At 35.0% G+C, this 13,968-nt stretch overlaps 2 protein-coding genes across 20 annotated transcripts; one reads left to right on the top strand and one right to left on the bottom strand.

The window, feature by feature from the left end:
- The first annotated feature begins 309 nt into the window (after positions 1 to 309).
- LOC140957697 (benzoate carboxyl methyltransferase-like) lies at positions 310 to 2,713 on the top strand. Its single transcript, XM_073415045.1, has 4 exons — positions 310 to 455; positions 587 to 1,000; positions 1,257 to 1,511; positions 2,227 to 2,713. Exons 1-4 carry the CDS (start codon positions 378 to 380, stop codon positions 2,614 to 2,616), a joined length of 1,137 nt encoding a protein of 378 aa, XP_073271146.1. The 5' UTR covers positions 310 to 377; the 3' UTR covers positions 2,617 to 2,713.
- Positions 2,714 to 5,375: 2,662 nt separating this feature from the next.
- On the bottom strand, positions 5,376 to 10,887 carry LOC140957259 (putative pentatricopeptide repeat-containing protein At5g08310, mitochondrial). 19 transcript variants are annotated; one of them, XM_073414426.1, is made up of 5 exons: positions 8,357 to 10,887; positions 7,186 to 7,583; positions 6,633 to 6,729; positions 6,245 to 6,364; positions 5,444 to 5,660 (listed from the first exon to the last, which is right to left on the bottom strand). In XM_073414426.1, the coding sequence occupies exon 1, from the start codon at positions 10,737 to 10,739 to the stop codon at positions 8,361 to 8,363; it is 2,379 nt and encodes a 792-aa protein (XP_073270527.1). In that variant the 5' UTR covers positions 10,740 to 10,887; the 3' UTR covers positions 5,444 to 5,660; positions 6,245 to 6,364; positions 6,633 to 6,729; positions 7,186 to 7,583; positions 8,357 to 8,360. The 19 variants fall into 19 exon arrangements, with proteins under 19 accessions (XP_073270522.1, XP_073270528.1, XP_073270530.1 ...); XM_073414421.1 differs by having other exon boundaries at positions 5,376 to 5,660; positions 6,217 to 6,729; XM_073414427.1 differs by lacking the exon at positions 6,245 to 6,364 and having other exon boundaries at positions 5,376 to 5,660.
- Positions 10,888 to 13,968: the final 3,081 nt, after the last annotated feature.

The raw sequence follows: 13,968 nt of genomic DNA, 5'->3' as shown, positions 1-13,968 counted from the left end.
TTTTTTTTTTTTTTTTTTTTTTTTTTTTTTTTTTTTTTTTTTTTTTTTTTTTTTTTTTTTTTTTTTTTTTTTTTTTTATGCGATTTTGGTCATGTGAAGTATCATTTTTTACGATTTTGGTCATGTGAAGTTGATATGACGATCATAAACCTTGTCAATGTAACATTATCATTTTCTAATTAAAAAATGCCTAAATTGTCTCAAAATCAATTTTAGTAACAAAGACCAAAATTATCAATAGACAAACGCACATTAAAAATGGAAAACGAAGTGAGAACGAGACCAGCTAAACTTATTTTGATTGAAATTATGTGTGTATAAATACATGATGTTAGTTTGAAAGATTATTACAAGAAAAACCTTAAACCACATAGAAAATGGGAGTTCAGGAAGTTGCAGTGCATATGAATGCAGGAGATGATGTTAGAAGCTATGCCAACAATTCAGCTCATCAAGTAATTATTCCATCTCTCAAATATATATATATATATACTCAAATTAAAAGTATTCAAACCACCTTTTTACAAAGTATATTCATTCCTTTTATAGCTAATGCACATGTTATATTATTATGGTTTTTCTACAGAAAATAGGGATATCGAAAGCGAGGCATGTTTTGGATGAGACCTTGAAAGAAATGCTTGCTGATAGTGGCTTCCCAAAGTGCTTCAAGATGGCTGATTTGGGTTGCTCATCGGGGCCGAACACGCTCTCTGTCGTCGCTCAAATAATGGGCACGATCGAAGGGTTGTGCGAACTTAAGAATGTCGATGAGCTGCCTGAATTCGAAGTATTCTTAAATGATCTCCCGGGGAATGACTTCAACAACTTGTTTAAGTTGCTACCCGAATTTTATAAGAAACTTAATGATCATCCTGTCAAAAACAAAGGGCTTCGATGTTTCATATCTGGCTTGCCGGGCTCTTTCTACGGCAGGCTGTTTCCTACCAACGCTCTCAACTTTGTCTACTCATCATTCAGTCTCCAATGGCTCTCTAAAGTACTTAAATTCGTAGTCCCTATAAATTTATGTACTAGAATTTACAAGTGGGAATTCATTAATGCATATATAAATCATCATGCATGCGATTCAGTTAATTGTATATATAATAATAATCCATTAATGCCAAACAGAGAAGTACAGAGAAGTAGTTGGTCCTTTTCTCTCGTTTGTGATGTTTAAAATTTTGTTTTTTGTTTTTTTTTACTATATAGTAAATATTGAAATATTGCATGTATATATATTATACATACAGATCCCGGACGGATTGGAGGAAAACAAACAAAATATTCACATGGCAATGGCAAGTCCTCCGGAGATATTCGATGCATATGCAAGGCAATACCAAAGAGATTTCACGACATTCTTGACCTCTCGAGGTGAAGAAATGTCATGCGGTGGGCGTATGGTTCTGACATTTGTGGGCAGAAGCGCTGAAGATCCCTCTACAAAAGATGATTGTACTCATTTCAAACTTCTTGCAAGTGTACTTCTTGAAATGGTTAATGAGGTATGCATGAAAATATCACTGGTCCAAATTACAATTTTGTCATAATATTTCGATTTTGGTTTTTTGTGTTGTCGAACTTCAGTTTTAATCCGTTATTTTTTTTTTTAATACAATTACATGTCTTTTTCCGAAATTGCTTTACTCAACTCACATCAGTAATCCAGTGAAAATTAAAATGACTAAAATTGCCAAATTTGATAAGATATAGGATTAAAACTAGAATATGATAATATAGATCATGACCAAAATAGCAAAGAGTCAAATATATATGACCAAAATTGTAATTTTTCTTAATGGTTTAGGATAGTTTTATGGAGTGTTTGCGGCCTCTAGAAAAAGCGATAATGATTTTTTTTCTTTAAAAATTTGTTAAGGATATTGGTAGAGATTTTCCTTAACACTTGCATTTGAACTGTAACATGAACATAACTAAACTCATGAAGATATGTTAGTAGTTTGAAGTCGAGACAAGAGTAAAATCTTTGTCCTTAAGAAGAATTTGTCACAAGATATGAAAATCGTTTCCCAAGATACGACTTCCAACTTGTAATAATAATACTACAAATCACATGATGCAAACTCTTTTTTGAGAAGAAAGAAGAAAAAAGTGTGTATAATTGTAAAGCAAACAAAGTTTATTACATAATTTGCATTATTGAGAATTAAAATATTACTACACAGTTCAAAAATATAATTTGCTTGGTGAATAAATTAGGGACATGTGAAGGAGACCGATTTGCATTCATTCAACATGCCTATATACACACCATGCAAACAAGAAGTGGAGGCATTAATACACAACGAAGGATCCTTCAATCTTGACAAGTTCGAGCATTTTCTAGTTCCCTGGGATGCACACGTCGAACATGAAAATACAGAAGACCGAGCATCGGCGCTTGGCCCCAAGGGATCTGTCCCCGACTACCGGCGTGGAAAACTTGTCTCAGATTTCATTCGGGCTTACACGGAACCAGTCTTGGCTAGCCATTTTGGGAGCTCCATTATTGATGATTTGTATGTGAGGTATGCGAAGAAACTTGCAGAGTATTTGTCAACGGAGAAACCATTGTTCTTCAATGTTATCATTTGTTTAAGTAAGAAATGACTGTTTGGATCAGAACCTGGCCTGTTCATACAGGAGTTGATTCATTAGCTCAGTTTAAATAATCTATGTATTGATTGTGGATTGTGGCCTCATATTAAATCCAATATTGTCAAAATGGTCCTCGATCGAGTCAACCAATTTTAGATTTTGGTTTTCTAAGTAGTTATTATTGGGTCTTAGCCGGTAACCTTTTTTTTTTTTTTTTTTTTTTTTTTTTTTTTTTTTTTTTTTTTTTTTTTTTGGGTTATTTTTTTTTTTTTTTTTTTGTCATTTTCGCTTAGTGTTGACGTGGACACTACATATATCGATATTTAATGTCGCCATATCACCAAACTCTCGAATTTATATAGATATCGTGACTCCTTGAAATCTTGTAGTTTTAGTCATGTAAGTTGGTTTGTTTTAGGTTTAGTCATATTACTTGTAAGTGTTTGATTTACATGTAACTTGAATTTTTTTACTTTGTCATTTTTCATTAGAAACAACTAAACCCACAGGAGTTTGCTTATTTGGCACGGGTATCATCGTACTTGGCAGGTCTTAAAAACCATGTAAGCTATTCAATGATAACTTGGATGACCGCTGTCTTTTTTTTTTTGGGACGTTCATTTTGGATGCTTGTTTGCTTGATGATATTTGGACAAACAAAGTTGCTGATTTTTAATGGTTGAATATTTCTTGTTTTGGATGGTTGAACATATATATTAGACCGGAAATATTTTTGTGGTTTGGATGGTTGGAAATATTTTGTGTTACTTTACGGCATATTAGGTTCGAAACAATTGTAAAATCTGTATGTTGAATTGGTTATCAGTGATGTCATTGAAATTGAGCTATATTTGAGCATGCATACAGACAAAAAAAACTCCATGCAATCAGATGATTTGGAGTTAGAGTATGAACAGAAGGATAAATACAAGTGTGGTTCAAAAGTTTTCTGGAAATGTAAAATCCGACTACCTTTTTTTTGTAATATGCATCAACTTTTAAGTTCAAGAAATATTATTCCTAGTTCTCGATCATTAAGGCTCGAATCTCATGCTTTTCTTAAGGCTCGAATCTCATGCTTTTCTTATTCGGTTTTGTGTTTCAATTCTTTTGTAAATGAGTCTGACTTGAAAGAAATTGGAACTAGTAAATCCCATTTCTGACTTGCCATTGCCACCGCATTTTTTTATGCCAACGTGCACGTACGATATGCTCGTATGCATGATGCAAGGCTGGCTCGAGAATAACGTGAATATGTAGCAGCATAGCATTAAAGAAACGAATGCCGTCGAATGGTCTTAGTGGATATTGAAGATCCGAGAATGCTATTATATATAGTCGTTGGATCCCAATTCACCCAACCAAATCAAAGCATCCCTCAAGCCAAACCTGCACACTCTTTAGGTGTGTTTTTCATATCTTTACACCCTTCACTCTCCATTATCTTTTTTGTACCAGACCAGTTGAGTTTGAATAGCCCACTGGCGAACAAGGTTAAATGTGATATTATTCTTCAATAAAAACCCGAGCCGGATCACGGTGCCTCCAGCGACAGCGAAATTGACCCTCGTGATATCTAACGGCTTTTAGGTGACAGTATGGTGGGATAAAATGTAGGGAGACGGCCTAGGCAATGAAGTCGATTACTATACGACCGTCTGAGTATCAGTTCGTGGGGTGGTGGTTATGGAGGGTTCGACAAATGGTTGAAAGCGGTCGGCCCGTGGAGGTGCCTGTGTTACCAGGTCGGTGTACGAGTCTCTGAAGGCATATATTTTCTTGAAAGGTGGAGTTGGTGCTGTAGAGAAGACAAGAGAGGAGGAAAGGAGTATGTTCATTGATGCCATTATATTATGAGGGATAAAGACTTCTGTGGAGGAAGTGTTGGAAGCCATTGCAATGGGGTTTTGTAGCAAACGAAGGCGTACGTAGTATTTCTGAGGATATTTAGGGTTTTGCATGGTGATAAATATGTATTTTGTTTTTGAGTTACACAGATGAGATTGTTATAATTGAGTCTTAAACTTGAGCCCTCATCTCGAACTTGAAACTTAGTCGTCTCGATAAAAAGTGTACTCAACTAGTGGAAAACTTGGAAAATTCTTGCATAGAGATCATTGTATTTTTTCGTCACTATCCATTGTTGTAAAGATCATGTGATTTCTTGTTCTTTATATTGCATCAAATTAATTTTCTTCCACAAAACACTCATTTTTACGATAAAACAAACTATAACAAAATTAATATACAAATATATAATTTGGATGGAAAAAAATTGCTCCATCGTAATTATACCTTATACAAAAAAATATCAAACATAAAATTATATTTAATTTAATTAAATGTTTAATATGTATACATTAAGAAATAGTCACAAACTACCCTTTTATTTATAATTATTGTATCCCATAATTAATTAATAATTTGATAACGACATGTAAGATGATCAGATGTATGTACAAATATCTGTCTCCCAAGTAATAATAATTTGATACGGACATGTAACGTAAGATATTAGTCAACAAGTCGTAGGACGCATGCACAGGGAAGAAACCAGTGCACTTACATTAGCTTACGTTTAGTTATTATCATTGGCGCGTAGAGTTAGTATAGCACAATTAGGTGTCATTTAAATCAAGTGGATTTTTCGATATTTCATGGACAACTTGGACTTAATTTTCTCCCAATTTTGCCCAAGAAAAATAAGAAAAGAACATAAAAATTTACCCAGAAATCACTTGAAAAAATAATAATAAATATTGTCCTTTGATAATTACATAGAACATAAGAGTATTTCCAACTAATAAATATCATGGTTTTTCTATTGTTTTATGTTAATTTGAGATTTGGTATCTATTTAATGGGATGTTTTTATCGGTCCTGTGATTCCTCGGTTACGCCTAAGGCCCTTTGTTATAGGGGGAAGACTTATCCCAAGAACCGAGTTATAAACCAGGGGTGGTCCTCCGACAGTACTTGCGGGCAAATGTTATCTGTATAGTAGTTGATCAAGGTATGCTACGAGCAGAAGTCATTTTATCCGGTCTGACTTGTACCTGTATATCCCATGATTATATAACATATGGACCAATACATTTTGGTTAGAGCTACAAAGAGTTCCATCTTTGTTAAGCAATAAACATTTCCAAAGCCAGAAAGAGTATGACTACTTATGATCCCCAAGGCTACATTGAATGACTGCTAACACGACTAATAGATCTGAATCAGACCCAAACGAAATAACCTGGAAATCAAACAAAGTTAAAGCACTGTGTGAATAGTAAGTACATGATTCAGACTCCACATTAGTCAAAATCTCCTATAAACCTAAGTGGATCCATAGTCATGGGATGATCTCACTTCATCGAGCCAATATGTACGATTTGATATTTATGATTTATAGGATTTATTTTGGTTTGACACAGTTTTCATTTAAATTATATTTTTAAAAACTAAGGGCAATATATCCTCATAGAAAGTCGTTTCGTGGTTTTGTTAGTGTCATCATAGCCTCGATTTCATGTGAAAACTTTCATATTCTGATGCCATGTATACGCACACCATTCAAATTACACAAGAATCTGTATGTTCTAGTTTTCATTCGGCCACTACCTTATTATTAAGAGAAAAATCAACATACTCATCATCCATGCCTGCTCTTGATTTTTGAATGACATGGTGGCGCTAATCAGCTGAAACTAGCTTCCAGAACTTTGTATCAACAAATCCGGGGAACACGTTATAACGTAATTCGGCATGTCTGTAAATGAATGATGTTTGCTACTAATCGTATGTGTAATCAAGTAAGGACATGTAACATGATATTCAAAACACCATTTTAAAACAGGATTTCTGGACAACGGCTAGAAGGGTTTAAAAGGGAAGGAGAACAGGTTGGAGAATGCATGCCTGGCCAGGTGAAATTATTAAAAAAGAAATAGTTTAAAATAAATTTTAAAACACAGACACAAGTAAATCCTCAAAACATGAAGAACGCAAATCAAGATAAGCTAAACATAAGAGCATACCAATGTGATGTTTTTCTTCTCTTTGAATTTCATCCAGGTGTGCACCAACTTCTTCAACCAATTCCATGTCGAGAACTTGAAGGAGCATAGACTGACACTACAAAATAATGGCAACAATTGGGGAAAGCTGTACTGTATCTAATTCAAGGGGAAAATGTGGCAGTTATTTGTTTTTGTTTTCCAAAAATGTTTTTATTTAGGAAATGAAAAAGAACCATTTTCACCTCATTTTCAGTTTCTTCCCAGAACATGTATATCTCAACATATTTTCTATATAATTATTATTTTCAGTTCAAATTTTCACATTCTCAAAACAACTACATTCTTACATAATTTTAAGCTGATAAAGAATATTCTAAAATATAATCAATAAATCTTAAAAGCCACTAAAATAATTTAAGAACGAAACATGGCATCTACAATGGAAAGTGCTTCTTTAAAAAAAAACACCAAAATACTTGTCACATTTCCAAATAATATAATACACATTTAAAAAAATACTTTCCAGAAAAGTACTTTGAAAATATTTTTCCAAAAATACCCAAAATAAAACAGAACTTTACCTTAGTTTCGCGACTCATCCTTGAGCTGGGAGAAGCACAAATTAGCAATCATCAGGTAGAGAGAAGCACAAAATAGCAATCATCAGGTAAGAAATTTTGCTGGGGAATAAGTTAGATGTTGCATCAACAACTACCTGTGACAAATGAATCGATAAGATACTCAAGATAAACATGGATCTGCACCATCAATAGCCGATGATAAAGAGTCTTGGAACGATAATCTTCCAGTTTGATATCAGGTTCAGAGTACCAGTATAATTCATTATTCTTTTCCAACATACTTCTCCCAATTGTTTTACCCCAACTCGTTTTTTTCCAGCACCACCTCTGAGTTGTCTAGTGTTATAACCTAAAATAACAATTGGTTGCCACAAAAACACCATGTCACCTGGAGAATTCAAAAGTATCAGCAAACGCTTTTCCACATCAGAATATGTAATCCAAGGGAAATCAATTTTTCACAATTTGCCAAGTGATATTTAGTTGTTCGCGATTTCTCCTGTACATAGGAACATATTGATCATATAATACAAAATGGGATATTTTCTTATGTATTAGTTAAATTATTTTTGTATGTGACTATGCATGCTCAAGGTCTTTAACTTTTTATACTAATTCATGCACAGTGCACCTTATGCTTACTGTTGGATGAGTGACAGCGCACTAGCTTTACTCTTTCTGAATATCATTTTTCATTGTGTCATGCCTTTATTCCCTCAAATTACCGAGTAGAATGGCGGTACTCGACAAATTATTCAAGTCCTTATTTTCTTAATCAGGTTTTACCAACACAGTGTTTATGAAATTTACATAGAATCATCAAGGTACAACCTTTTCAGATGGTTGGCTAATTACACCACTAGGTTACCAACTAACAAACGGTATACTACTAAACTCACGTATGATGGTATAGTTGATAGTTTTGAAGCTTACTGACCATCTTGTTTTATTTCAGGTAACAATCTGCTGGTTATAAATTCTAGAATTCCAATCATTCTAGGAAACTAAAGAGATACCATGTATAGATAACAAAGTTGAAACTAAGAGAATTAATTAAAACATGATATACAGAACAATTCCCACATCAAAAAATCATGTTACACATACTCTTCTTGACAATTTAACAAACATATGCTTTGAATTTCAAGCGACAAAATTTACCTGGTCAGGAAGAAATGCCATGCTTGGCCTTCTTTTCTGATATTAGGTGAGCCATGGCTGTGTTCGACTTAGATTCATAAGCAACAATTAAATCTTCGTAAATATATGCATCAGGAAATATCCCCTTCTCTTCCATCTTCTGCAAATAGACCACAGCAGCATCAGGCTCCTTGCACTTGCAAAGCCCATGAATAAGAGCCATATAAGCAATCTTATTCGGGTCACATCCATTATGCTCCATATCAATCCAAAGCTTTAGAGCATCATCAGGCTTTCTAGCATTGCATAATCCATCAACTAAAGTTGTGTACGTAATGACATTGGGCTCCTGTTTCTTCTCTTTCATCCTTGAAAAGCAAAGCATACCACGATCAGTATCACCAGCTTTGCACCACACATCAATTAGCAAGTTGTGGGTAACAACTGATGGAACAAGCCCCTTGCCAAGCATCTTACTAAAAATTTCTTCAGCCTCATTTATCCTATAGGCCTTGCAGAGCCCCTTGATAACAATGTTATAGACAACTACATCTGGGGAATAGCCTATTTCACAAATTTCTTCGAATAGTTCCAGACTCTGATTTAGCTCATTGATATTGATAAAACCATTTATTACTGCAGAATATGCAATAATATCAGGGAGGAATCCTTCTTCTCTCATGTCAGCAAGGAAATTACGGGCTTCAACTGCCTTTCCTTGTTCACAAAGTTTTTTAACAAGTAACGTGTAGTATTTTATCCATGGCTGATGCCCACTTGCACGCATCTCTTTAAACATATCAAGAGCCCCTGCAAAATCCCCACGCCTGCATAAACACCCAAATATGGCGTTGAAGGTAAAATGATTCGGCTGAAATTCTGACTTCCTCATCATATTTAGAATATCAAAACATTCATCCAACCGATCACCATTGCTTAAGCATTGAATTAAATTATTAAAATGTAACAAATCATGTTTGCAACCGCTTGGATCCATATCATAAAATAGGTCTAGAGCCATATCTAATTTATCTGATTTGCACAAACCATCAATTACAGTTTGAAAACAACTCGTAACTAGATTTTCCTCGACCAAAAAGATTTTGTCCGCCTGAATATCTCTGTCCACTCCAGCTGCCATACTCACCTTCAGCAGATCATAAGCTTTATCAACGAATCCGTCATGAACAAACCCTGTTAAAACAGAATAATACAATGAATTTTTTTCCTCCTCAGCCAAAGCCTTCCACCTGTCTTTAAGTAATCGAATCATCACTCTCACATTTGGAACAGATGATAACAGCTTGGAAATTATTCTCACGTCAGGAAGAATACCTAGTTGTTGCATGTGTGTGTACAAAATTAGTGCCTTTTCAATCTCTCTATTTTTACATAAACCTCCAATCAGCACATCATAAATTGCGATATCTGGCATGTATCCTAGTTTTTTCATTTTATAATAAAGTTGTAGAGCTTTGTCCAATCTAGATTCCCTCGAGAATCCATGAATCAAAACACAAAATGCCTCCTGATTCAAGCTAAACTTTAGATTCCTCTCCATCCATTCAATCAACTCAAAGGCAGCGTCCACTTTCCCGGACTTGCTGTATGATAGAACCAAAATATTTAAAATATGCTGATCAGTCCACCCCTTTTCATTCATTTCATTAAAAATCATCAAAGCCTTTTCAAATTTCCCGGCATTGCAGTAGCACTGCAGTACCGGTGTCAAAGTGTGCTTGTCAATGGACAATTCCAAAATTTTCATTTCATTCAACCTATATTCCATCAAACTAACATCACCTATTTTTGAGATAACTTCTAACAGACAATTATAGCTATAACAATTATGAACACAAAGACCAGAGCTTTTCATTTGATCAAACAAAAAGTTGGCCTCTTTAACCATGCTCCGACCACCTAAACACCTAAGAAAATAGCCCAAAGCACCCGGAGTCCAAAAACACGGAGAATTCGATATATCTACAGCCAAAGCTCTAAGTGGAGCATTTTGTCGAGCATCTGCCAGGATCGCAGCCATCGCATTATAGGTATAACAACTGTGCAAGTACCCTTGTTGATTCGACGCCCAATTGAAGAACAGCTCAGCTAACCTCCAGTTTCTCAAGGATTTGAGGACGATTTCAACTATTTCAGTAGTGAGCTTTGAGCTTAATTCTTGAAGTTGAGGGGACTCCAAAGAAAATGGTCTCGTTGTAAAGATAAAAACGAGGGTTTCCGCTGTGCCTATATTCGCATTGCTACAAAAGGCTCTCTTTTTCACACAATTAAAACAACTATCGTTCGTAGAAACATTTGAATTGATGGAATTATCCCTCGCTGGTTTTAAAAGGAGAGCAATGCTACGGGTCTTTTTTGGGATTCTCCATTTATACAACGCCATTAGAATGAACTGGGTTTTTCGATTGCAGACAAATTGTCTGCTATTTATCGTCGGAACTCAGAGGTTTCTTTTCGGACGCTGTATATTCTCCCGGGGCGTTTGAAGATGGCGGGTGGCCTTTCCCCCGCAGAGTCGCGGACAGCTTGATTTATTTTATTTTATTTTATTTATTGAAATCAATCTTGATTTATTTTTTATTTTTATATTTTTTAAAAAAACAATCTTTGATTTATTAATTTGCTCTGAATATGTTCCTTTATTACATTATTAATTCATTGAATTATTTATTACTTTAAAAAAATTAATAATTAATCCATTTTTTTTCCAGAATAAATCAAATAATATATATAAGCATGAGAATCTTCAGTTTGCTTGGTTCAATTTGATTTATTTTAGTTTTTATGTAAAATTTATTCCAATTTTTTTTGTATTATATTAAATGATTTATTCCATAAAACTTTTATACCGTAATTCCCCAACCTAAGTATTTTTTCCTAAATTTCCCATAGTTAATGTGGTAAAGTAAATGTTTTATTATAGTCTAAAACCATTCCTACGCTTATAGAATACACTGCTACGATGTCTACAACCTGTTCAGGTGGATAATTCAAGTACGTCTGATTTATCCAGAATGTTGACGTAGCAACGTACACTTCAGTGTCATTTTTTTTTTAAATTAGTCAATTTTTTTTATCGAAAATATTGATATGATAATATACAGGTTAACCTCGTATCGATACCAGATCAACGTCACATAAATATACTAAAATAAAAATATATATATTATGAATTAAAAATGAAATTTGATAACAGTGAAAATCAAAATTGCAAAAAATATAATTTCCCAATTAAGATTGGTAACTTGGCTTTTCTAAAACAACTTGAAAACTTTAAAAAAAACACCTGAAACTAGTGCTAAAAGCCTAAAACCCTCGGTCCATTTCCACCCAGCAAGCAGACATTAATGGTGATTTCCAAGTTTCATTCCATGAACTTCTTCTTCCCCCATATCCCACTCCCCACGCAAACATCCCCACCACCACCCCAACAACTAACACTCCACCCATCAAAACACATACCATTCCCGCTATCTGTCCAACCCAAAACTCAGTTCTTGATCCACACAACCCTGCTAAAGCATCCCCGCAAAACCCAGTACCAAGAAGACAAAGAAAGCCCATCTCAGCATTTAAAAATTCCTGGTTCTTTATCTGTTGCTTTCCCTGCACTTGAATTCGCAAACACCCTCTTCTTTAATTCGGCCTATAATGTTCAAGTGATAGTGCGAGATGATGAGCCCGAAGACAGGCTGATCGGTAGGTTCCGTAGGGAGGTCTTTAAGGCGGGTGTTATACAAGAAAGTAAGCGGAGAAGGTTCTTCGAAACCACTCAAGAGAAAAGGAAGAGAAAGTCCAGGGAGGCCGCTAGGCGCAACAGAAAAAGGTCCCATTTTTTTAATCTGATTATTGGAGAAGATGGTAGTGAAAGATGGATATATGTGTGCATATGCAATTTCTTTGCTGATTGATGAGTTTTGTATGTGTTGATTATTGATTTTAAGGTTTAACGTGTGAAGGAAATATTTAACTTCAGCATGTTGTGAAGTCAGGAACGTGAAAAATATAAGGAGCACCGAGAAAGCCCAAATGACAGCTGAATTGTCTTATTTATTGTCACCAGACCTTCCAAATCACTGATTTTCACTGAAACAAGATATTCATGCATTCATGTATTGCGATGTTCTTTTAGGTGGGCCGACCAAAAACTCAGAACCAGGGGCTGTTTTAAACAGACAACCACCATAAATTGACATGTATATTATAAGAGAAAGCACCTACTTCTAATTCAAGCAAAAGTTTTTAACGGGGGCAGAAGGCGGAGCCGGAGAGAAGTCTATTCCCGTGGCCATCCCTTTGCTCCACCTTGTGAAGCTAATTGTCATTGAAGAAAGATTTCCTTAGATACACTTGTACTTTTCTTATGAGCTAAAAATGATGGTGCAAGGCTGCAAGCAAATCTTGCGCTCATTAAAGACTTGAGACTTATGTATGGAGCAGTGTTAAATTACTGGTTTTGGCTTTCATTTAAAGTTTTCGAGCCAAAAGAAGAAGTCTGGTGCTGAATGCGCGCAATTCCAAGTGTGCCACTCCTGCTCGATGGTTCTAATAGAATATTAACTTGGTTTATTATTGAGCTCTCACTGAGTTTACCGTTTATACTTGGATTATTGCTGCTCCTTTGTACTTAATTTTTGCTAGGCTTCATCATGTCTCAAACCAGACAAAGGAATGTTTTGGGTTTTGTTTTTTGGAATACTGTAAATGGTTAGATTGGTAGGTAGACAAAATCAAGGCCGAAAATGGACTCAGCTCTTTAATATTTTCTAAAGTGTTCCAGTGCATTCAACCTTTGTAAAAGTTACGGTTGATTTGTTAAGATTGTCTTTAACACTTAATTCATATTCTATCTACTTTATTTCTCATTCATTTACTGAATTTTAAAACATCATTTCTTGGTAATCAGGCAACCGCAATCCAAGGCATCACGAGAGGACAAAGCTGAGGTTCTAAAGAAGAAGGATGATCCTGAAGATGATAACTGGGAGTTTTTTTACGTGGATCTACCGTACTGTTGAGCTGCACTACATAAAACTAAACAAGCAACCTGAAAGCAGATTGCTGCTTGTAATAGAGAACTTAACGCAAAGTATTCAGTCTGGTAGCAGAACTGATTGTTGACAACCAGGAAGGTTTTTGTTGTTTCCTTGCGTGTGACTCCTACAGTCATATGAAAGCTTTATAATTCTCAAAATCTTGATTTATGGTGAAAGGAATATTTCGAAACTTCATGATGGCATAATCTTTTTTATCTTAGACAGATCGAGATGGCTTGTGCAAAATGCTTTTGCTTAGATCGTTATCAGTCAATGGTTTCTGAAGTTCTGGAGAAACCGCGTGACTTTTTTGTTTTCGTGTCAGGCCTTGGTTAAATTTATAAGCACAGGGTAATAAAAATGACAAGTTGGTTGTATTAACTCTTAAATCGATGAAGCTCCATATTAGTCGATGAAGCTCCATATTAACTTAGGCACTTTCAAGGAAAACCTAAGTTGATGAAGCTCCAAATTAGTCGACACTAGATATACGACAGGAGTTGTTGGGACAGATGGTTTCCATCTTGCTAAGGAGAACTTCATGTAGATTAGTTAATTCATGTGTTTTGAGGATAT

This window comes from Primulina huaijiensis, chromosome 14, assembly GCF_012295235.1.
Source record: "Primulina huaijiensis isolate GDHJ02 chromosome 14, ASM1229523v2, whole genome shotgun sequence".
Classification (NCBI taxonomy): Eukaryota; Viridiplantae; Streptophyta; class Magnoliopsida; order Lamiales; family Gesneriaceae; genus Primulina; species Primulina huaijiensis.
Note: the sequence above shows the minus strand (reverse complement) of the source record. Positions and strands in the feature narration are given on the sequence as shown.